General features: G+C 42.7%; 1 protein-coding gene across 1 annotated transcript in view; it reads right to left on the reverse strand.

The window, feature by feature from the left end:
• Positions 1 to 22,528, reverse strand: part of LOC126474523 (cholinesterase-like) — an 88,374-nt gene that overhangs the window by 15,625 nt on the left and 50,221 nt on the right. The window contains exons 5-7 of the mRNA XM_050101994.1: positions 10,617 to 10,822; positions 7,505 to 7,646; positions 5,488 to 5,669 (exon numbers count right to left, since the gene is read on the reverse strand). Coding sequence (XP_049957951.1) covers positions 5,488 to 5,669; positions 7,505 to 7,646; positions 10,617 to 10,822 — 530 coding nt within the window. The remainder of the gene's footprint in view (positions 1 to 5,487; positions 5,670 to 7,504; positions 7,647 to 10,616; positions 10,823 to 22,528) is intronic.

The raw sequence follows: 22,528 nt of genomic DNA on the forward strand, positions 1-22,528 counted from the left end.
CACATGTTGACACATTATTCTGTCATTTATCGAGGACTTAAGATGCAGCACAACTATGACAAATGAGTTCCCACTTACGTGTGATAGTTCACTCACATGGTGAACTTTCCATTTCGGCGATACTTCTCAGTTAACTCCCTACTCCTACGAGGTGCGGTGCTTTCACAAAGTTGTGAAGTACTAAAGACTTATCCCGTCGTAATTAACTCTTACCTATAGTCATACTTCTGAAGTCGCATTTACGTGTATGGCTGAGGCTATTTCAGGTGGTGCTATAAATTCTTCCTTTCGCGAGGTCAGTTTCTGGACTAGGTTGACAGTCTCAAATTTTTCCACCTGGATCATTTCAAGTGATGTATGTGGGAACATTTGAAAGTTACCGGACTTCTATTGGACAGTACTGCCTCGTAATTTACCAGTAAACCTCACCATGACGCACAGCGTCTTTCTTGTAGCGGCTGACACTGAAGTCTGGTAACTATCTCCGATTTCTCCGATTGTTCTTGAACAATGAATTTTGAAAAACGAATTGAAATCATTTCCTTATGACATGTCTATAGATGAAATATTGAATACATAATATATGTATAGGGTGAGATAATGTTTAACGAATGGCACAAACACGTGATCTATTTGCCTGATTGTACACGCATAGTACAGTCTTTCTTCACTGCGGCTCTAGGAGGGGGAGGGTGGCGAGAGCAGCACTCCGGCCGACTTTAACCTCCGAGGAAGATCTCTGGTACACATCTGACAGCAGGATGAGTCGACCTGCCCCGTGCTGGAGGTACTGGAACGAGGAAAATTCGCCGCACCTCTCTGGGGCTCGATCTGAGACCAATAGGACCGGAGTCGGGTGCTCTGCACGGTAGACCACCACAGCCACTGTCACTTACGTATATCGTATAAAAATCTACCTACAAGAAGTTTTATAGGGTTTACAGGACATAAAAATAAACACCTTTTATGAGACAAAACAGTTGCTCCGTTTACCCTCTTGGGGTCCATGAAATTTTTAACGGTAGTGATGTTCAGAGAGACGTTGTTCAGACAGCCTGTGATGTACTTTGTGTTAAAGAAGTTGCTGAAAATGCCGCTGTTTACATTAATACACAGCTGGCATCTGCGTGCTAATGGTTATCTAATACAGTCGAAGCAACAAGGACTTTCACGAATAATAGGTAAGGCTTCGACTATATGGTCCACTGGCTGTCCTGGTATGTCTGTTGGAGTCGTGTTCGGCAAAAGCTTCATCTCTTCATCTCCTTCAACAAAAAGAAATCTGCCAGAATGAGGTCACGAAAACGCGGTGGTCTCGTCACTGGCTTGTCACTCCAAGTCCAATAATTGGGGTGAAACATTATCTAAATGTTCTCTAATATCAATGGCAACGTGCGGTGGGCTCTCCCATCATGCTGAATCAAAAATCGTTTTCCGACCGGAACGTTCTCCAACATTTCCTGCACTATTTTTATAGAGGAAGTTCGGTAATTTCGTCCACCAAGTGTGGTAGCCAGAAGGTAGAGTCCGGTCAGTCATGAACGACGCCAGCCTACTCACTTACAGTAAATCTTTGTTGATGGTAGAACACACCAGTGCAGTAATAACAACCCCCACACATAGCTATTATGGTTGTTAAATACTCCTTCCATTGTGACGGCAGCCGCATCAGTGAACAAACCATACAGTTGGAAGTCATGGATGTCTACAATTTTGTGTAGATACCATTGACAAAATTGCACGCGCCGGGAAGGTAATCAACTGGTGGGTCTCGTACTTCACGAGTGAACAGCGCTTGAGGTGGCAGAAGTGGCGTTCCGCGGAACACCGCTACACCTGCCCGTCTAGCAATACAGTGAAGGATGCTGTAATTTAAGTAGATTCTGTCTGTCGTCCCTTAATTAAAGACTTCTTAATAAGAACAATCTTTGACGTCTTTTTTCGTTTTCACTACTTCAGCACAATCTTTTAGTCATATCCAAGACTCACATTTAGTTCTAATTAGATGTGGCAGAAACCACCCTCGTCCTGAGTTGTTGCAGCTCAAAAATATGATGGGTCTAAAAAAGAAACTTCGTAAAAATAATTTCTGACAAAAACAATCTATTTTATTTGACAAGAACCTTTTATGTGTTAAAAGCAGGAGACAATGCAACTTCAGAGTTCATTGTCGCCTTTGTAATACTTGTTGGGTTATTTTAATTTTGCCTTTAGCAAGTGGCGGTTCAGTAGGTGGCCTAAAAAGCAGAAACGTCAAGCATTGTATGCTCTTCAGTGTGCACCCAAGGTTGGTAGGGAATTTTTGTGACGGGGCATTCGATTCCTCCACCAGCGTAGCTGACAACATAGAGGACCCTTGGTGATGTGTACGTTTATTCAATACGTCTCCCCAACGCATACGACGAGAGCTCGATGGGATTTAAGTCAGAGGAACTGGCAAATCTGTCCATTCGCCGAATGTCCTCTCGTTCCAAGAGATCGTCCTCCTGCGCTGTTCTATGTGGTATCAAATTGTCATCCAAAAATGAGCGAGGCTGAATGAAGTTGTGAAAAGATGCACAAGGGGGCGGAGTGTAGGGTAACAATAACATTGACAGTGACACGTCAAGCGAAAGTTAGTTTCGTATTTTAAAGTTTTAAACATGGCTGCGTGGTCAGCGACTGTTTAAAAAGTAAAATTAAACCAATAACAGACCTCGGTCGCAAGACGTAAGTCTTTTGACCTGGTTTTCTCACTACTATGAGTGCCTTCATCAGAAGTAAAACACTCAAACTGGCATGTTACGTATAAAATAACAGCACCAATGTGAAGACGTAGAAGCTTCCCTTCCGTCAGTTAAGTTACTCTGTTTGATTTTATTTTCCGCCATCACTTACTTTAATGTCTATTATATTGTCGACATCTGCATATATACTTCGGAAACCGCCGTACGGTGCGCGGCGGAAGGTTCCCTGTACCACTACTTGTTCTTTCCTCTCCTGTTCCACTCGCAAATAGAGCGGGGGAGAAACGACTGTCTAAAGCCCTTCGTACGAGCCGTAATTTCTCGCATCTTACCTTCATGATCCTTGCCCCAAATATATGTTGGAGTGATTAGAATCGTTCTGCAGTCAGCCTCAAATGTCGTTTCTCTAAATATGAGCAATAGTGCCATGGGGAAAGAGCATCGCCTTCCCTCCAGGGATACCCAGTTGAGTCCACGAAGCATCTTCGTGATATTTAATGCTTATCGGGCCTACTGATAAAAAATGTAGCGGCATGCCTAGGAATTCCTTCGATGTTTTCCTTTAGTCCGACGTCATTGGGATTCCAAACAGTCTAACAGAACTCAAGAAGAGACCGTGTTTTTTGAATGAGCTACGCTTTCGCACAAAACTCACAATAATCGAAGACGAACATTCGCCTTCCTTTCTGCTAACCTGAAATGCTACTTCCATTTCATATCACCTTGCAACGCTACACATGGATATCTAATGGCAGTAGTCTGTATTCGCACTTTATAGGACTGTTTTCCCTTCTCATCCGCAGTAACTGACGTTCTTCTACAGTTAGAGCAAGCGCCGCTCATCAAACCAACTAGAAATTTCGTGTAAGTCGACTTGTATACACCTACAGTCACTCAACGAGGAAACCTTCCCGTACACCAGGGCGTCAACAGTGAACAGCCGTAAAATGCTGCTCACCCTATCCGTCAGGTCATTTATGTATGTAGAGGATGCACAGTATGATAGTTCTCTGGGGCACCACCGACGATCCCCTGATGTATAGTAGGCATCGGGGACTACATACTGGGTCCTATATCTGGGAACTTTAAACGGTATTGTCGGACGTCCACCAGTAATCTACAATGTGGCACCGTGTCAAACGCCTTTCGAAAATCTAGGAACATGGAATCTGTCTATTGCCCTTCCTCCACGGTTTGCAGGATGTCATGTGAGAAAAGGGCTTGCTTAGTTTCACACAAGCGGTGCTTTATAAATCCGTGATTATTTATGGACATAAACTTTTCTGTCTCAAGGAAATTTTCATATTCGAACTCAGAATGTATGCAAGAAACCGGGAGCAAACCGATGTAAAGGATACTGGTCTGTAACTGTGCGGGTCAGTTCTTTTACCTTTCTTTTACATAGGAGTCACTCCCACTTTCTTCCATTCGCTTGGAACTTTTCGTTAGGCAAGGGATTCGCGATAAATACAGGTCAAGTAAGGAGCAACGCCTCGGAATACTCTCTGTAAAACCGAATTGGGATTCCATCTGGACCTTGTGACTTATTTGTTTTCGAATCTTTCATCTGTTTCTTGACGCCACGGACGCCAGTTTCTATGTCCACCTTACGGGAGTCTGTACGACAGTTAGCCCCGACAGTATGTTTGTACGATCCTCTTGCGTGAATGATTTCTTAAACGTGAAATTTCAAACTTCAGCTTTCTTTTCACCATGTTTTATTGCCAGCCCAGAGTGGCCGATGAGTGACTGGACAGAAGCCTTCGACCCGCATACTGATTTTAGATATTAACGGAACTTTCTCGGATTGTCACCAAGATATTTCGCTGGGCTATGACGGTGGGAGTTGTATGCTTGGAGCATTGCTCTTCTTACTGACGCACGAATTTCTGCTAGCTATAGTCTGACAACGTTTACGTACTCTTTTTTGAAGCGAAAGTGGAATAATCTATGTTTCCTCAGTATTTTCCGAATCTGATTATTAAACTACGGATGGTCAGTTCCGTTCTTAATCCACTTCCTTGGCACATACTTCTCCAGAGCAAAATTTAGGGTCATTTTAAACTTTGCTCTTAATCTCTTTACGCCCATCACACTGGAGCTTAATAATGTCCATTCATTTTGTAAGGAATGCTAGCAACTGCTTATCTACTTTTTTTAGCATAAACCCTTGCCTGGGCTTCTTCATGGATTTGCAACCTTAGTAATCATTTTCGACATAATGACATCATCATCACTAATTCCCGTTTCCGTACTGACACTGTAGATGTGGTCGTTCATGCGACAACTGACGACAGGCACAATGTTAGGTTTTTCCACAATGAAACATGATACCTGAATTTATTTCAACGTTAGCAATGCATTTCATTTCTACGCTAGTACTACCACTCAGTGATCTATAAAGGATTTTGATTTGTTTTCTGGTTTTACGTAAGATGAAAACGTTCTAAGATTATTTGCCACGTTGTTCCTTACGTTTTACATTTTAGTTCGGTGGACGATTTAGCGTTGAACTCCTTAAGGTCAGTTGATTGCTTTGCGCTCTTATTTGTATACAGTGCTTTGAATTTCTATACATTAATGATGAAATTCCCTTTGCTTACACAGGCTTCTCATCTGATTCAGTCTGACAGAGAACAAGTGTTCATAAATGAGCGGCTTCGAAATGGCTCCCTCAGGTTGGGTGTCCGGATACTTTTATCTGCGCTGAAAATATTACGAAGATCACTAAGAACTAGTTCAGCAATAAGCAGTCACTCACGTAAACCAGAGGGTCTGGATTGTCTAATGAAATGGTGTCGTTGCCGAAGTAGAAGTCTCTCAATTTGTAGGCGGCCTCGGTTTGCTGTTCCACGGTAGGCAGATGTAGTAAGGGACCTATTGCCGCCAGAAAGTCTTCGTTCATACTGGCGATCGCTGCCGTATTCCGAATAATTTCGTCTCCTGTGAGAAAATACAAGCAATCACTTAGAACGAAATAACGAAATATTGTGTACCGCAACACAGGGCATCAGTGTATGAAACTGATGAAAAGGTAAATAAATTTCGACATCCATTACCAAATACAAATGTATGTTATTACACACCATTGATTTACTAAAAACAAGTAAACAATTACGTAAAAAATTTGTAATACAGCCAGTTAACAACGTTTTTTACCTCTGCCTGATTGTACTGAGAAAAAGACAAGAAAAATATTGCGGGAAATTAATTACTCCCTTTCTCAATTAATTGTCAGTTCTTATTAGTAATTTGACCGCAATGACTGTGAATAGACCTTACATAGTTGCGTGATGCGGAAAAACAGGTAAGATAATATTCTTTTGGAATAGAGATATTCGGTAATATAACGTTTTATCCTTCAGTTTGTCTATTCCAGCTGAACGTGTTTAGTATCTTAAATGTATCTATGTAGAGAACATTTGTGATTCATTGGGTGGAAATCTGTTATTTACTCAGAAAATTTTGATATTATGGACAAATTGACTGTCGCGAATAACAATAACAACACTCAACAATCAATAACTCTTTAAAATGTAATAAATATTATAACAAAAAGTCAATAGTGACGATGTGTTTCCAAAAGCCGCATATATCCTTCAGGAGTTATCCGGCCTTACTCATTCAACAGTCATACTTTTACATTTTGAAAAATATCTTTTGCCTGTACACAATTTCATTATGACAACCCACTAGTGTGGTTTCGCTCTTAACGTAGACAATTTCCCTAAAGGTGGGACTCATGTATGGAATTTTCATCATTATAAACATGAAGATGCGTCTAAACGGACGTGAAACCGGTAGTTGCGAATAAAGCACCTTCATACAGCTATGCAGCTTTTGGAAAAAAACACCTCATTATTATTGACTTTTTAATTGTTGTAGTTTTTATGATAACTTGAATGGTTACAGGTGTTCAGTGTTGCTATTGTTATTTATAAGTGTTTTATCTGTCTTGTCCTCCCCAGAAGGTTCTTTTTACCAAATTGATTGTTTTGTGTAATATATAATGAACTTAAATTCAGGTCAACGTTCTGACACTAAGAATCAAACACAGATCACTGCTTACGTTCCTTCTATAGAAGCAAATTAGGCCGAGCTACCGGCCTCGTTATATACTCGGTGAGGTGTGTCCCAGCTGTGTATTTGCGTTTCAGATATGAATAACATTAGGCTGAGTACTATGTACATATGATGGGTTTTATGAAGCTTTTTGCAGACATTAATCACAACTGGAATGTAATGAAAAATACTAAAATTCCTTCGTGGATACGTTAGAAAAAATCCCGGGAAAGGAAATTTTAGATGAAGAGGAGAAGACTGACTCTATACAACTGAGGGAAGTATATGGTTGTTTGATTTCGGAGGGGGGGGGAGGGGGGCGGGAGGGCGGACGACCAAACAGAACAGCGAGGTCATCGGTCCCATCGGGTTAGGGAAGGATGGGATGGGGAAGGAAACCGACCAGCCCTTTAAAAAGAACCATCCCGGCATTTGCCTAAGAGATTTAGGGAAATCACGAGAGAGCCAAAATCAGGAAGGCCGGAAGCTGCTTTAAACCGTCGTCCTCTCGAATGCGAGTCCAGTATGATAACCACTGCACCACCTCGCTCGGTGAAGTAGATGGATTGGTGCCGATTGTTATGTGTAACTCAAAGAATGGTAGTAAATGCACTTTATTCTGACACTTTTATGCTACTAAGTTTCTAATTATTATAAATTCAAGCAGAAGTGTTGTCAGCTGAATCTATCCGATAAAGCAGACCCGGAATACGTACCGGATTCTTCAGAAACAGTGCCCGCCATGACAGGTACCTTGTTGAAACGGCCGTCGATAAGTCTCTGAATATAGGATTCAGACAGGATAGCACCCTCCACGTCTGGCTCGATGTTTGGTCCCCATAAGAGTCCTATTATTGGCTGAAATGGGGAACGCAATTTGTAGTTCACACATGTAATGTGGCAAAAGATATATGTGAGGTATCAAATCCTCGCTTAGCCTCAAGTATTAATTATATTTGTTCACAATATTACTCCGTCATTTTTATCTTTTAGAAAAAATCTCTAGTAAACACAAATTTAATGAGAGAAATGTTTCATGAATCCAGCTACATATCAGAATTTTGAGAAATCTTACGATCGATGAGTTTTCTCCTTTCCTCAAAGAATGGAAAATGAAGCAAGAAGTCAGCGCGTTGGCTAACGACGAACTAAAATAGCTCATGAATCTCAGAGACGCTGCACGTCTGGCGTAAAAACTACGCCCTACATCTGAAAATCGTGTTACAAGCAGAAACGGAACAGTCAGTCAAGCTATGACAAACGCTCAACTCAAGCATTGTCTGCGTGGTCTTGGTATACGCAAAATTAAATCCGTAGCTGATTTAGTTGATTCCATTGCGCCAGCTGGTGAACTGAACCGGTGTTTCACCTTACCTGCTATCGGAATTGAAGCGAAAACGGAACAGAGAATGATTTATTGCTTAATTGAGGTAAACCACTGTAGCCACAAAAAATTATATATAAAGCATACTATTTGCAGTATCATCATAAATAAAGTCATCATGCTTTTCAGATCAGCATCTAGCGGACACAACGGCATCGCATTCCAAATGATGAAGCTTATTATTGACCCACTTCTGCCTACTATAACAGGTATTTTGAATTCCACTTAATCATAGCTGTTCTCCATGAGGGCTGGAAAGTGGGACTAGGTAAGCCACTACTCTAAAAAAAGAAAGCTGACACAGCACCTTCTGGTTACCGACACGTTTGTATTCTTCCGCAACTGTGCAGGGTGTGAGAATATATAGTGCACACCTTCTAATAAACTTCTCAACTACAAAAAACTAACCAGACGAATTCCAAACAGGTTTCCATACACATCACAGTACACCTGCATTAATAAATGTAATAGATGATCTGAAGTTCGTCATGACGGACAACAGGTGACTGCATATGCTTCTCAGATTTCAGCAAAGCCTTTTCACTCTGTCGACTTCTATACTTTAGTAGCCAAGCCTAAATTTCTCGCCAAACGCAGTACCATAAAGTTACAGTGGAGACAGGCTGTATCAGGACTCCCCGAGGGCTCGCTATTGCTTCACTGATGTGTCAATGATGTGTCGTCAGTTATGTCCTACTGCAAATACCAATGTATGCTGTTAATCTCTAGTGGCATCTAAGTGCGAAACCAACAAATTTGAAGACTGCTTGTGAAAATTTCAACACTGGCACGTGTGCACTACGATAATGCACTCAAGGTATGTGGTTAAAGCTGTAATCCTAAATGGTACAAGTACCAATATCTCTCACCATAGAGTCTAAGAGTAATAACAAATGTAAATTTAAATTAGTCTGAGCATGTAACGACAATGCGTAAACAGGCGACAGCATCTCTCGATGCCCTAGAAAAATATAAAATGCTCTTCCTTCTTGTACCTTCATTTATTGATAACAGCGATGTTATTGTGTGAGGTCTTTCTCAGGAAAGCTCACTGCACCTGGAACACGTCGTGAACGCCTATGTTCGATACATCTGTAATGTATGACCCTTTGATCATACTTCATCATATGCACAGCTGCATTGGCTGCGAGCAGGGAAATGCAGAGATTGTCATACGCTCTGTCTCGTCTAATTTATTATCAACGTACAGTATCCGTCATATCTTTCCTCGAGCTTAATATTTTTATCTGAAAAACATGGAAGGAACACCCATTCACATCAGAACAAAAATCCTTTCTGTCCCACTCTGTCACCCAAACACTTTGTCAGTCAACAGCAGGAAATTAACTCTGGAATGACCTCCCTCAATGTGTTAGAGAATTCAATAACATCTCCAGTTTCAAAAGACAGTTAACGACATATATACTGAAACAGGAATAATGACTACCATTGTCTCTGTCGGAACACGTTACACTTTTAAATTCTTCCTTCCAGCCAGATGTGCCTTATTTCCCAGTATACTTAGATGGTGCAGTCTTCTTAAATCTCCGTTCCCCAGAACTAGCTTACTTCGTCTCTACACATTCAAGTCATTTTATTAGTTTATATTCGAATTATAGCTATTTTTAGGTAACTGTGATATAAAAAGAAGTACTGTATCTGTGAAACCGTGGTCCGACGCATAGGAGGCCTGAAGGCCCCTAATCAGAACATGTTAAATCGAGAAAATAAATAAAATGAAAAAAGAAACGAATTTTCACTTTGGTTTTGCTTTCTCAGCTGCTTGGGAACACATTCGCATAGTCGTTTCATAGAGCAGAAAATATTAAAAGAATGCATTAGTCGACTGATCATGTTAATGAAGTCAAAGAAACACTTTCATTGTAGGGTGTCGAATAATAGGTGCTGTTACCTAAGAAAATTATTCCACACTAGATATTGTTGCCTGATATGTAACAAATAGTAGTCAGTTTTCAGATGCAACAATGAATTATGAAGACGTCAGAAAATGTACACTGAAAACAGAAAACAATGTGTTTCTTTTTCTATGACTTAGTTTGTATTCGTTTTAAAGAAAAAGGCCACAGATTAGTTTTTGGTGAAGTTTAAAGTTTTTGCTCGTGAACTAAGTTGCATACCCTACATAAATATTCAGTCGAGGAGTTGCAATTCATATTCGCAATTTATTTTTTGTAATAGTTCCCCAAAGACCTCTATATGTATCAAAACATGAAAGCTACAGAAATGTACATTCGGTTTCTAAACATAGATTACAATCGTAAACTGTACCAAATCAATAATCAGCTATGCTTCTTAACTCATATGACATTGTGATCTGCACACCAAATTATAAGCTAAGATCGTGGGACCACGGGCGTGCTCTTGACCAGGGAGCCATGCAGTGAAGCCGCGGTACAGGACAAGGAGGCTGCGCTCCTACGTACCTTCTGTGGCATGATGAGTGAGTCGTCTACCTGCAAGAGGTCTTCAGCGCTCACAGACTGTAGGAAGTCGATCAGCTGCTGCGAATCGTCCGTTTCGTAGCCCAGTGCGGCACCCAGTCCAAACGAATGGTTCCGGGCTTCTGCGATTGTGAGAGGATGTTCGGTGATAACGGTCCCACTCTGAAGGAGGACTTGTGAGAAAAGACCTGCAAAACGAAGTGTTATATAGTTTAATTTACTGCTGGCGCTGAGAAACGTATGATAGGTATTGTACTCAGGCGCGACTTATTCACCTTGTTTCTGAATAACCCAAGGTAAACATCTAGTGGCGCTGTCTGTAGAACATTATTAAATAATGAGAAAGCAGTTCCGGCTAAATTAAGCAAATAAGGAAGAAATGTAAGAATCTCTCTTTTCACTTAATGTTCAATAACTTCTAAGTGTTATCTAGAATTAGCCAATCTGATACCAAAAATTGATTAGAGAAAAGGTGAACCATCAGGATTCTGAAACTGTGTAGACCATAAATTGTATAGCAAGTATTGCACTATCAATAACAGACATTTTTGTGAGTAGTATCACACAACCTGATTCGTAACTCAATTACTTTACGAGGAAAATATACGCAAGGAAGAAAAAAAATAGAAAATTAATAAAGGGAAGATCAGCTTTTAGGACAGAAAGAAACCGAGACCTCGTGTTTAGTAGAATAATAACAGAAGAAACTGAAACCTAGGTTCCTTTAGTTAGTCTAAAATGTGTACGGTATCTAAGAACGGTGGGACTGAAGGGAAAACAAAGATAAGTGAGTAAGAAGATTTTGAAAAAAATAAAGCATTTAACTGGAAATTTAAGGTAGGCTTCAATCTGTTACATAAAATGATTCGGATACTCTTTCAGTGTCTATAACACGGCCCCTTGTAAAGAATCTAATAGACGTACTGAGAGATATTTCAAATTCACATCGAAATGATCTTCCCATGAAGGGATCTGTAGAGTTGTCCGTGTCAAAATTACGTTCTTACAACCTATAGAGGACGAAATACTGTAGAAGAAGAAGAGATCATATAAAATAAAGAACTACAATGGTGCCTGAATCGAATATGCTTTGCAAAGACATTCTCTATACTGTGGCCGGCCGGAGTAGCCGAGCGGTTCTAGGCGCTACAGTCTGGAACCTCGTGACTGCTACGGTCGCAGGTTCGAATCCTGCCTCGGGTATAGATGTGTGTGATGTTCTTAGGTTTAACTAGTTCTAAGTTCTAGGGGACTGGTGACCTCAGATGTTAAGTCCCATAGTGCTCAGAGCCATTTGAACCAATCTATACTATGATCAAATAACTGCACTAAACATTCTTTCAGAATGAAGTACATTACGTTAAGGAATTACGAACATCTTTATTTTAAAATGCAGTGAGTTTCATGGAAGACAACGGAGAATATGACGTAAAGCAAAATTCGAACCTCTCGGTATTGTAGCAACAGCTAAAAAGCAGCACTTTTAAAGCTGATAACTGTCTGAGTTTGTGTTACTATCTGTATCTCATTATACATAAATAAATCTAAGTGAAGCCCTCTGTTTTCTACAAGACCAATTCTTACAATCTTCGTCCCGTTTCTTTACAGGGGCTTCACAATAATTATGTCTTGAAAGAGGCTGAATTATATTTTCTATTGCCAAAAGAATGTGAAGGTGGAAAAAGAAAGAAAAGAAAATGCAACGGCAAATTCTCTATCCAATCGCCCCTTCCATCTCAACAACTTTTATGCCTCATTAAATTACTTATTATGTTAAAGAAAAATTAGTACTTTTACTGTTTGTCCGCCCTATGAGGCTCCTCACACTTGTATGGTTTAATTTTCGTTTCCATATGCCATAAACCATTACTTTTTCTTGCACGCCTATTGCAGGAGGCATGAAAGAAAGTCATTTCACAATTTCGTCCGCAGCTCGTGGTCGTGCGGTAGCGTTCCCGCGCCCGGGTTCCCGGGTTCGATTCCCGGCGGGGTCATGGATTTTCTCTGCTTCGTGATGACTGGGTGTTGTGTGATGTCCTTAGGTTAGTTAGGTTTAAGTAGTTCTAAGTTCTAGGGGACTGCTGACCATAGATGTTAAGTCCCATAGTGCTCAGAGCCATTTGAACCATTTTCTTCATTTCACAGTTTCGGCGCTGAAGAAGCTTTACTGCTTTGAGTAATCAGAGATCGTAGAATTAGATTGTGCCATACTCTTCGCGACTCAGTTAATGTTCAAATATATCGGGACAGTTCGTGAAATTTGTACCAGCAGTAGTAGCAATCATAGAGATTCTGGACAACGAAAACCCTTCACAGATTTTAATCTAACCACAAAAAGAAAAAAAGAAAAAGCAGTTCTAGCCATCAAGAAATATGTAACCACATTCAAAATCAATTCTAGTTGTCTTTTTCCGTAACTCAAGACAGATCTACAATACAGCTGTCGCTCAGGTAATGTATAACATGACATATGAAAGGTACTCTAGTAAAATGATAGTCAGCCAAGGATGCATCGTACATAATATTCCAGTTCGTGGAGGCGCCTTAATGACATCGCTCTCAAACTAAATGATATTACTTCCACGAATTATAGTGCGTTGCTCTGATCTGTGTAAGAAAAACTTCGAGCTAATGGTAAAAAGTAGCACGAAGCAGACATTACAGGTGGGGCTGATCTACACTCTCTCTAAGAGGATGCGCTGGATATATCATTGCACCTTTCGTAACTTGCGCTAACTAATATTACTGTACAGGAACTTTCTCCAAGAGAGTACCTCTATGGTTGCATTTATAACGACGAGAAAGCCTTTGAAAAACATGAAGATTCAATATCTCAACAAAGGTTACCAGTCAGTTTTACTACTGCCTTTTTCTGAAGATCTATCTTTCACGTATCAAATAAAGGTGAGCCGTAAGATACTGAACTGTTCCTGCAAGTAATTTCATTGGACAAATTTATTTCGTAGCAGAAATGTAAAACGGGCAACTTTGTCGATATGAGCTCTCAAAAACAATTAGGCTGTTATCCCTAAGGTAACTTAATCTTATGATCATAAATTATGGATCAAAACAACAAACATAAATAAATGATATAATAATTTTCTCAAAGCCCTCTCCAGCCAGCAGTAAGCCAAGTCAAGTGCGTTCAACGCCCAGTGTCGCAGTCAGACAGATAGAAAGCCGAGCCGGCTGCGGTGGCCAAGCTGTTCTAGGCGCCTCAGTCCGGAACCGCGGGACCGCTACGGTCGCAGATTCGAATCCTGCCTCGGGCATGGATGTGTGTGATGTCCTTAGGTTAGATAGGTTTAAGTAGTTCTAAGTTCTAGGGGACTGATGACCTCAGATGTTAAGTCCCATAGTGCTCAGAGCCATGTACATACTGTCTCACCCAGCATGATGAGTGACGTAATCCAGCAACATGACTTCGGCGAGAAGAAGACGTAACCTTACTCTAGCAGCACGCCAAGAGAGATTAAAAGAGTTAACTGCAAAACAAGAGAGATTAATAGAGTCACAAGAACGCCTGAAGCCCATAGTAGGCCACATACAGTCATCGTCGGGGAGGCATAGCGCCATTGCATCAGACGAACAGTAATAAATACTCAGGCTCCAGAGCTTCACAATGAATTACGTTGCAGTACACGAGCTACGAGACACAATGTGTGGTGGACTGCTACGCTTCGCCAAGCTTCCTTCCGCCGACGAAAGTCAGCTGCCGACTTCGCACCTATTGATGAGAAAACAAATTTCTAACAGCTGTTTGCCGAACAGAACTGATGAAGTTTGTCGCACCGTCCACTTGTCGAAGGGTTCAGGAAGCGCGCTAACAGCCGATGCCCCCGCCTACTACCTGTAACCTGTGGTAATGTCATCAACAACCCCTACCTTCCTTGGTGATAGGGCTGCCCATTGTCCATCTCCACACTGTGCAGAATCGCTGAGAGATTACCAGGGCACAACCTTTTGATGTCTACGAGAGTGCTGTGGAAATACACAGTCGCTATCCTGGACAGCAGCACCTCCTGTAGGGGCTACGTCTCCCGATAGCGAGACCTGCCACCCGCCACAAATCGTCTTTACGTGAATGGGCGGCGATATACTCCGAAGACAGCTGAGACAGCGTCAGCACGGTAAGAAGCAATGCACTGCAATGCCGCTGGCCTGAGAGTCACCAAAGTGTTGCGGCCACATGTAGTAAGCGTTGCTTCACACAGTGGAGAATGGCGAAACAGAGGCAAGCCTGAGACCGAGGCGTTGCAAAATAAGCATGCACAGATAGCTTTGCTGACAACAGCAGTCTACCAACAGACTGACACAAGGACGCACACAGGCTGAGCGCCGAGAGTAGCCTGGAGAGTGCTGAATAAGACGAAGCGAGGTCAGCACGCTAAGTTACGCTGCAATATACTGTGGAAGTAATAACAAAAAGCTACCACCGAGGGTAAAAAACGTCCTCCTGCCAGATATAAATAGTGGAGCACAGACAGCAACAGACAGAAGCTTTTAGGAAGCGGTTCGGATCTGGGGACGGACGTGGTCTATGTCCAAATGTTCAATCTTCGTAGATCACGATTCTGGAAGTCTGTTCCAGCTCACAGGAGTCATCTGTTCGCTGCCAGATGTCAACTTCAGCTCTGGAGGTCGGCCCAAGTTCGGTCGGCACCATGGCTGACTAACTACAGCGAGAACTTCGAGCAGGACTGGCCGAAGCGCGGTCCTGGTCACAGGCGCCGCCGGGGACTGACGCCTGGACTTCACGGCAACCCGGCCCCACAGCGCGTGGTCCGCCCATGACGGGACCTCATGGACATCGCGACTGGCGGCTTCCCAGCCGCCGGTGCAGCTGGCGTTTGCAGCTGACCTCACGGCGATGAGTTCATCTCAACCACAGGGCATCATGGCTTCAGCGGAGCACTGGTGGCCTGAGGCTCCCGAGTGCAATCAGCGGCGTGCGTTGCTCGCTCTGTCGGAGAATTTACACTGCAGCAGCCAGGCGGAGGGATCCGCAGGGTTGGGCAGCAACGACGAGGGAGAAATTGTAAAGAAAGTTCAATAAATAATTGTAAAACTTCACGATGTCTCTGTCTTTGGCACAGCCACTGTGTCTGCTGCTAACAAGTGGTGCAGAAGTCATAACAAGTGGTGTCAGGCGCGCCCACGCCACATCTTTGACTAGCACTGTGCGGAGCAACCGAGAAACACCGAATAGGGTGAGTCCAGCAACTGCCTTCTCTCTATGTTTCCTGTGTAGCTAGACATGTCGAGGGTAACGTTAAGGCATGTGAGAGTGTCATTTGAAAGGCCTAGCAGCCCTGTAGACGTATCGCAGTTTCGTGGGAATGATAGTCTCGTTTACTTAATTCCATCTAAATGTGTAGTGTGTGGATTATCAAGTCACGTCTCTCCTTGCGATGAATTTGTACCAAGCACTTGTGATGTGTGTGGCTTCTATGTTAATGTAATGGGGAAATGTGGTAAGTCTAGATGTCCTGCCATTAGACGTGCTAGGAATTAACTTGCTTCTGGGTAATACAAATTTATTTTTGTGGGTGAGGTGTAACACACGGAAAATGCCAGAGACACGTGCAACCAGGACAAGTGACGCCGTAGTCGCATTGACAGAGCAAGTTAAGAAACTGATTGAAGAAAATAAGTTGCAAAAGCAGCACATGCAGAGGATGGAGCAACAACTGTTGCAAAATACTCAATCAAGCTCAGAAAGCGATAGCGTAGAATGCAAGGGTACTGTCTTTTCCGGTGTGGCAGATTGTTCAGCGGCTAATTTGATACTTTCCTTCTCGGGTAAAACATTAGAGGATGTGAATGTTTTCATTGGTGACGTACGTAGTACGGATAGACTGTGTGGCTTGTCGGATGAAATGTGTTTGCAAGTGGCGAAGTTAAGGTTAGTAGGTGATGCAAAGACTTATGTGGCATACCACGAAGGGTTAAAGGATGCTACTACGTTCACAGAGTTGGCTGAGGGATTATTGCAAAGGTTTAGGAAACAAAACAGTGTAAGAATTTTTAGAGAAAAATTGGGAGGCTGATGCAAAAAACGGGTGATACGATAGAAGAATTTTCAGACAGATTTAGGACAACGAATGCGCACACATATGAGTTAACGCAAGATGCGAGTGCAAATGAAGTTCTGTTGAAAGAAGCAGGAAATAGAGCTTTAGACGCATTTTTGTGAGGAGTCTCACTGGATTTTTCACGCCGGATACGGATGGAAAGTCCAAGTGACTTAGCAGCAGCATTGCGTGTAGCTACACATTTGCAGGAAGTGGATAGCGCCACTAGAATTGGCAATGACAAGAAAATTTTTTCGTCTTCCAAAGAGTGTTACTGCGGGGAAGCAAGGTCATTTTAAGGGACAACGTCGGGAACCGCAGTATTTCAATTGTCAGAAAATAGGGCATAAGGCACAGCAGTGTAAAGCCAAGCAACAGGTTAATGATACAGCAAGTAAAAAACCGTTAAACGAAAAAGGAAGTGTTCCTGCCGTAGGGAGGCATTCCCAGTAAAAAGAGGTAATCAGAGAGTGAGTGCATGAAGAGGCGGATTGTAGTTTGATGGTTTGGATAAAAGATAAGTGGCGAAGAGCTTTAGTGGATACTGGAGCGCGTATATCAGTTGTCAGTGTGCATCTCGAGGGCAAAAAAGGATTGGAAGCTCCGAGATACAGATTGCGCGTAGTAGGTGATAAAAAATTAGATGCACTAGGGACAGCACAGCTCAAGTTTAAGATAGGGAACGTATGGTTCCGGGAGCAAATGGAGGTGTTGTCAACTGTGGGACAGGGATTTTCAGCGATACTTGGGTTGGACTTTCTGATTAAACATCTCGCCAAAATTGACATTTCGCAACATACGCTGGAACTCGATGGGAACTTTTTCTCAATGGATACAGCCGTTACAAATGTTTCAGAGTTGCAAGGTGCACCGGTAGCTAAGGTGATACCAATTAAACTGTGTACATGTATATTAAAGGCGATTTCATGAGACGAAGTAAGAACAGGTACAGGGAAGTTGATATGGGTACCGGTGGATGTTGACGTGCCACAGCAGGGGTTATACTTGGTAGAGCCACTACTGATCAATGAGGTTTTAGACGAGAAGCATTGCTTTATTCGTAGGAGTGTCTCACGGGTAACGGACATAAACGGGCAGTTTGTGGTTCCGGTGAGTTCAGATAATTTCGGGCGGATGATGTCGATCTGCCGAAGGGATTAGTAATAGCCACAGTAGAGTTAATGGATAAAGAGGACATTGACAGTTCGAGGCTAGACTATCATGTAATGTAAAACGTCAGCACGTCTGCACTTCGTGACAAGGTAAATCATTTGAGAGGAAATGATCGTTCGGGTATGGAAGCATTATTACTAAAGTATAAAGCATTGTTTGAAGCACAGGGTACGTTACCTGCTACACCGATAACACAGCATCGTATTCCGGCAGGGAATCACGCTCCGATGTATCGTAAGCCATACAGACTACCGAAACAATTACAACCAGTAGTAGAGCAATTAATAGAGCAACAACAGGAAGATGGAATAATCCAGCACAATAATAGTCCTTGGTCTAGTAACGTGGTCCTTGTTCCGAAGAAGACACCGGACGGGTAGAAAAAATTTCGCTTTTGTTGTGATTACAGACATTTGAATGAACGGACAGTGGCGGACGTATATCCGATTCCGAATAGCACAGAAACGTTACACAACCTAGGGCAGTGTAAATTTTTCTCCACTATGGATTTGCAAAGCGGTTATTACCAGATTGAACTATGTCCGGAGGGCAGGCCAAAAACAGCATTTACGACGTATTATGGTCACTTCGAGTATAAAAGAATGCCGTTTGGACTAAAAAACGCTCGAGCAACATTTCAGAGGTGGTTGGATGGAGTCCTTCGCGGGTTGAAACCGAAAAAGTGCATGGTGTATCTGGATGACATTATAGTTTTTTCAAGAGATATAGAGCAGCATGTGGAACGGTTAGAGGAGGAGTTTAAAAGATTAGGGGCAGCACGGCTAACTTTAAGTTTCCACAAATGCCATTTTGCGCAAGCACAAGTATATTATCTCGGGCATGTTGTCAGTCAAGACGGGGTACGGACAGATCCTCGTCTCACTTCTGCAGTACGAGATTTTCCGGTTTTGCAAACGGTTCAACAGCTGCAATCGTATTTTGGTCTTGCGAGCTATTATCGAAAATTCGTACAGGGGTTCGCAGAAAAGCGAGGCCACTTACTAAGTTGCTATGAAAAGGTGTTACCTTCCAGTGCAAGAAAGCATTTCAAGAGTTGAAACGGATACTGACATCAGATCCAGTTTTGAAGTTTCCAGACTTTCTGAAGGAGTTTATACTACAATGTGACGCATCTAATCACGCTCTTGGGGTTGTACTTTGGCAAGAAATTGATGGCAAAGAACATCCAATTGCATTCGCGTCTCGTCAACTTAACAAGACGGAACAAAATTACTCCACGACGGAGAAGGAATTGTTAGCGGTAATATACGGGATTTCGTTCTTTCGATGTTATCTGTACGGTAGAAGGTTTTAGGTTGTCACGGATCATTCAGCTCTGAAATGGTTATTAGGTCTGAAAGGCCCAGAGAGTAGGCTAGTGAGACGGGCGCTGAAACTCAGTGAGTTCGATTATGAAGTAATACACAAGCCAGGTGTGAAACATGCCAATGCTGACGCATTGAGCAGGAAAGTGGCAGTACTGCAAGTAACAGGGGTGACTTAAGATGAGTAGAAAACGGCACGAGCCGTTGCTAGTGACTGCCAATTGTTCAGAAAGCAACCGCAGTCCTAGCACAGGACGGGTTATATTGCAGATCGACGAAATGCGGCCTGCGCGTCGTCGTACCAGCAGCGTTAAGATCTAAAGTTTTTCAACAGGCGCATGTCCATTTTCTTTCAGGACATGGCGGGAGAAGAGCTTCGGATAGGCGGATAGCGGAGAAGTTTTGGTGGAGGACACGACGTCAAGACGTAGACGAGTACGTCAGGAATTGTGTGCCATGCGCACAGCATGCGGACTTGAGACATCAAATGATTCAGCTTCAAAGATAACCAAAGGCAGACAGACCTTTCCAACAAATCGGAATTGATGTATTAGGCCCATGTAATAGGAGTGCAGCAGGGAATAAGTATGTGTTAACAGTGATTGACCACTTTTCTAGGTATTTAGTCATGGTCGCATTACCAGATCAGAAGGCAAGTACGGTGGCACAAGCTTGGTTACTCAAGTATGGGATACCTCAGTCTTTAATCTCGGATCAAGGTACTAATGAAGCAACTGTGTAAGTTACTCAAGGTAAAGAAACTACGGACTAGTCCATTCCATCAACAAGCAAACGGACGAACGGAGAGAGTGCATCGCACGATCGTTAAGATGTTGAGTAACTATGTAAATAGTCAACACACCGAATGGGATGTGTACTTGCAATTCGTAACGAGTGCATATAATAGTAAGGCACATACGTCGACAGGATTGTCGCTGTACGAAGTGGTATGTGGGCGAAAGATGCCATCACCTTTTGACATGCTTCGTTCAAGGCTGGGAGCGGAGAGCGGACATGTAAGGCAAGCTGCGAAAACCATTAAGGAAGTATGGCAGAGAGTTAGACGAGCTAACACGAAAGCGTTGGAACGACAAGAACGGATGGGAGGTACAATGAGGAAGTTGCCACAGTATAGAGTAGGCCAATGGGTTCTACTAGCTAATCCGTATGTTCCAATAGGGAAAACCAAGAAGTTCACAAACAAGTTCCAGGGACCCTACCAGGTAGTTGAAAGACATCACCTGTCAATGTATAATTACAATTTCCTACCAAGACAACGGTGGTTCACGTTAGTAGAGTTAAGCCGTTCCAGTGGGTAATGATGGGAGTTTTTTCCTTCTCTCTCCATTCTGTATGTGACGCAGGATGGGGTTTAAGTGGATAGTATGGGGCGTAGTTCTCTGGCAGCTGACGCTAGCTGGCCAGGTACAGGATATGCCGTTGCGAAGTGGGGTGTTGTTCGGGAAACAACCGGATGTGTTCCTCACGAGTCACGAGTGGACGCTTCGGCTGGCACTCAATATCCTGCAGGTAAGGAACGACCTGCGGCAGCTACAGGAGGTGGCATCAAATGTGGAAACGGTTGCATGTAAGAACGAAATATTACGGGACTTGCAAGAAGAGTACGAGGCTTTGGATAGGTCATGTAAGAAAATAAGGGGACAACTGCACCAAGTCGTGAGCATGATTCCAGGGAGGAGACAGAGAGTAAAGAGGGGTTGGTTGAATGCAGGTGGGAAGTTGCTGAAAACAATTTTTGGAATAGCGGATAGAGACGATATTGAGGGTTTGAGCAATTCTTTAACAGTTATTCGCGACAGGGAGGAAAGCATAGGGAAGTTTGTGGATATACGCACAACAGAGGTACTGGGATTAGGTACAGAGTTGTTGAATGTGACACACGTGGTGCGTGGGACGGCTACAGGGTTACGAGCATATATAGAACAAACACGGAAATTAGTGAATACGGATCTGGAACAGGTACAAATGCGATTGGATATAGTGGAAAGGAAGCTGTAAATGGCTAAATTGCTGCGGGAACTGGTTAACAGTATTGGTGATGCACGAGTGAGGATGGATGAATTGTAGGAGGCAGTACATCACGCATTAGAAGGGCAGGTGAGTGTGACGTTGATGTCACCAGAAAAATTCGGGCGGAGTCTGAAGCAGGCAGAGGGAGAGTTTCAGAGGGGGTAGAGCATGTAGTGCCGATAATTGAAGCGAGTATGTCACTTTTTTATCATATGTTTGGCATTAAGGTAACAACTGATCTAGTAATGATGTATATAGAGATTAGATTTCCAGTAACTAGTGCAGGGAGAAAGTATCACTGTTACACAGTACATCCTTATCCGCTCAGATGGGAGCGCATGGGCAAGGGCGTACAGTTCAGGAGATTTTATTAATTTCTAAGGAGGGGGATACTCATACTACTATGTCGAGTTTAGAGGGGAGTAGATGTCTAACGGAGTCACTTTCCATTTGTCCATCACGGGATGTTTTCACGGGCAAGGTGTCGTGTGAGATCCAGTTATTTAGGGCAGAAGCAGAAGCTTCGGAGTGTCGAAGAATAATAGTGAAGCCTATGCCACATTTTCAGCAAGTTGGGAGGCATTGGTTGTATTCAGTATTCGCTACGGAGAGGATATCAGCCAAGTGTTATGACAATGGGAATTGGACAGCAACCACGGAGATGGAATTACAGGACAGTGGTTTGCTAACCAACGGGACAAATTGTGAAATATTAGGGGATCGTTTCAGCTTACCAGCCACAGTCACGGTGGTCACCAAGGTTACAGGTACTCATATGACGTTGTACTGACTACATGCGTCATTCACCATCGCTCCAGGAGAAAATTTGACATATATTAACAACACCTTCGATGCTAAAGTATTGCAAACGATAGATAAACTAGTAGGTTCGGAGAAAGGTCAAATTTCAATGCAGTAATTATTAAGGCATGTGGAGGAGTACGATACCAGCTGAAAACGTAGCATAGTGACCATTGGTATTTCAACCAGAACTATTACCGTGTTGATTGTATTTATCGGTGTGGTATATGTCTTATTAAAATGGAGGATACAGGATGTTAATGCAAGACCACTCCATGAGATTCCTGTAGAATGGATTACCACTAGGGCATGAGTCAGAGCACCCTGGATGTATATAGGGAAGAAGTAGAATATAGAAGTAGAGTTAACATATAGGGTAAATTCGGGGACGAATTTAAATTTAAGAGGAGGCAGTGTTGCGGCCACTTGTAGTAAACGTTGCTTCACACAGTGGGGAATAGCAAAACAGAAGCACACCAGCGTCCGAGGC

The sequence above is a fragment of the Schistocerca serialis genome, chromosome 4 (genome assembly GCF_023864345.2).
Source record: "Schistocerca serialis cubense isolate TAMUIC-IGC-003099 chromosome 4, iqSchSeri2.2, whole genome shotgun sequence".
Classification (NCBI taxonomy): Eukaryota; Metazoa; Arthropoda; class Insecta; order Orthoptera; family Acrididae; genus Schistocerca; species Schistocerca serialis.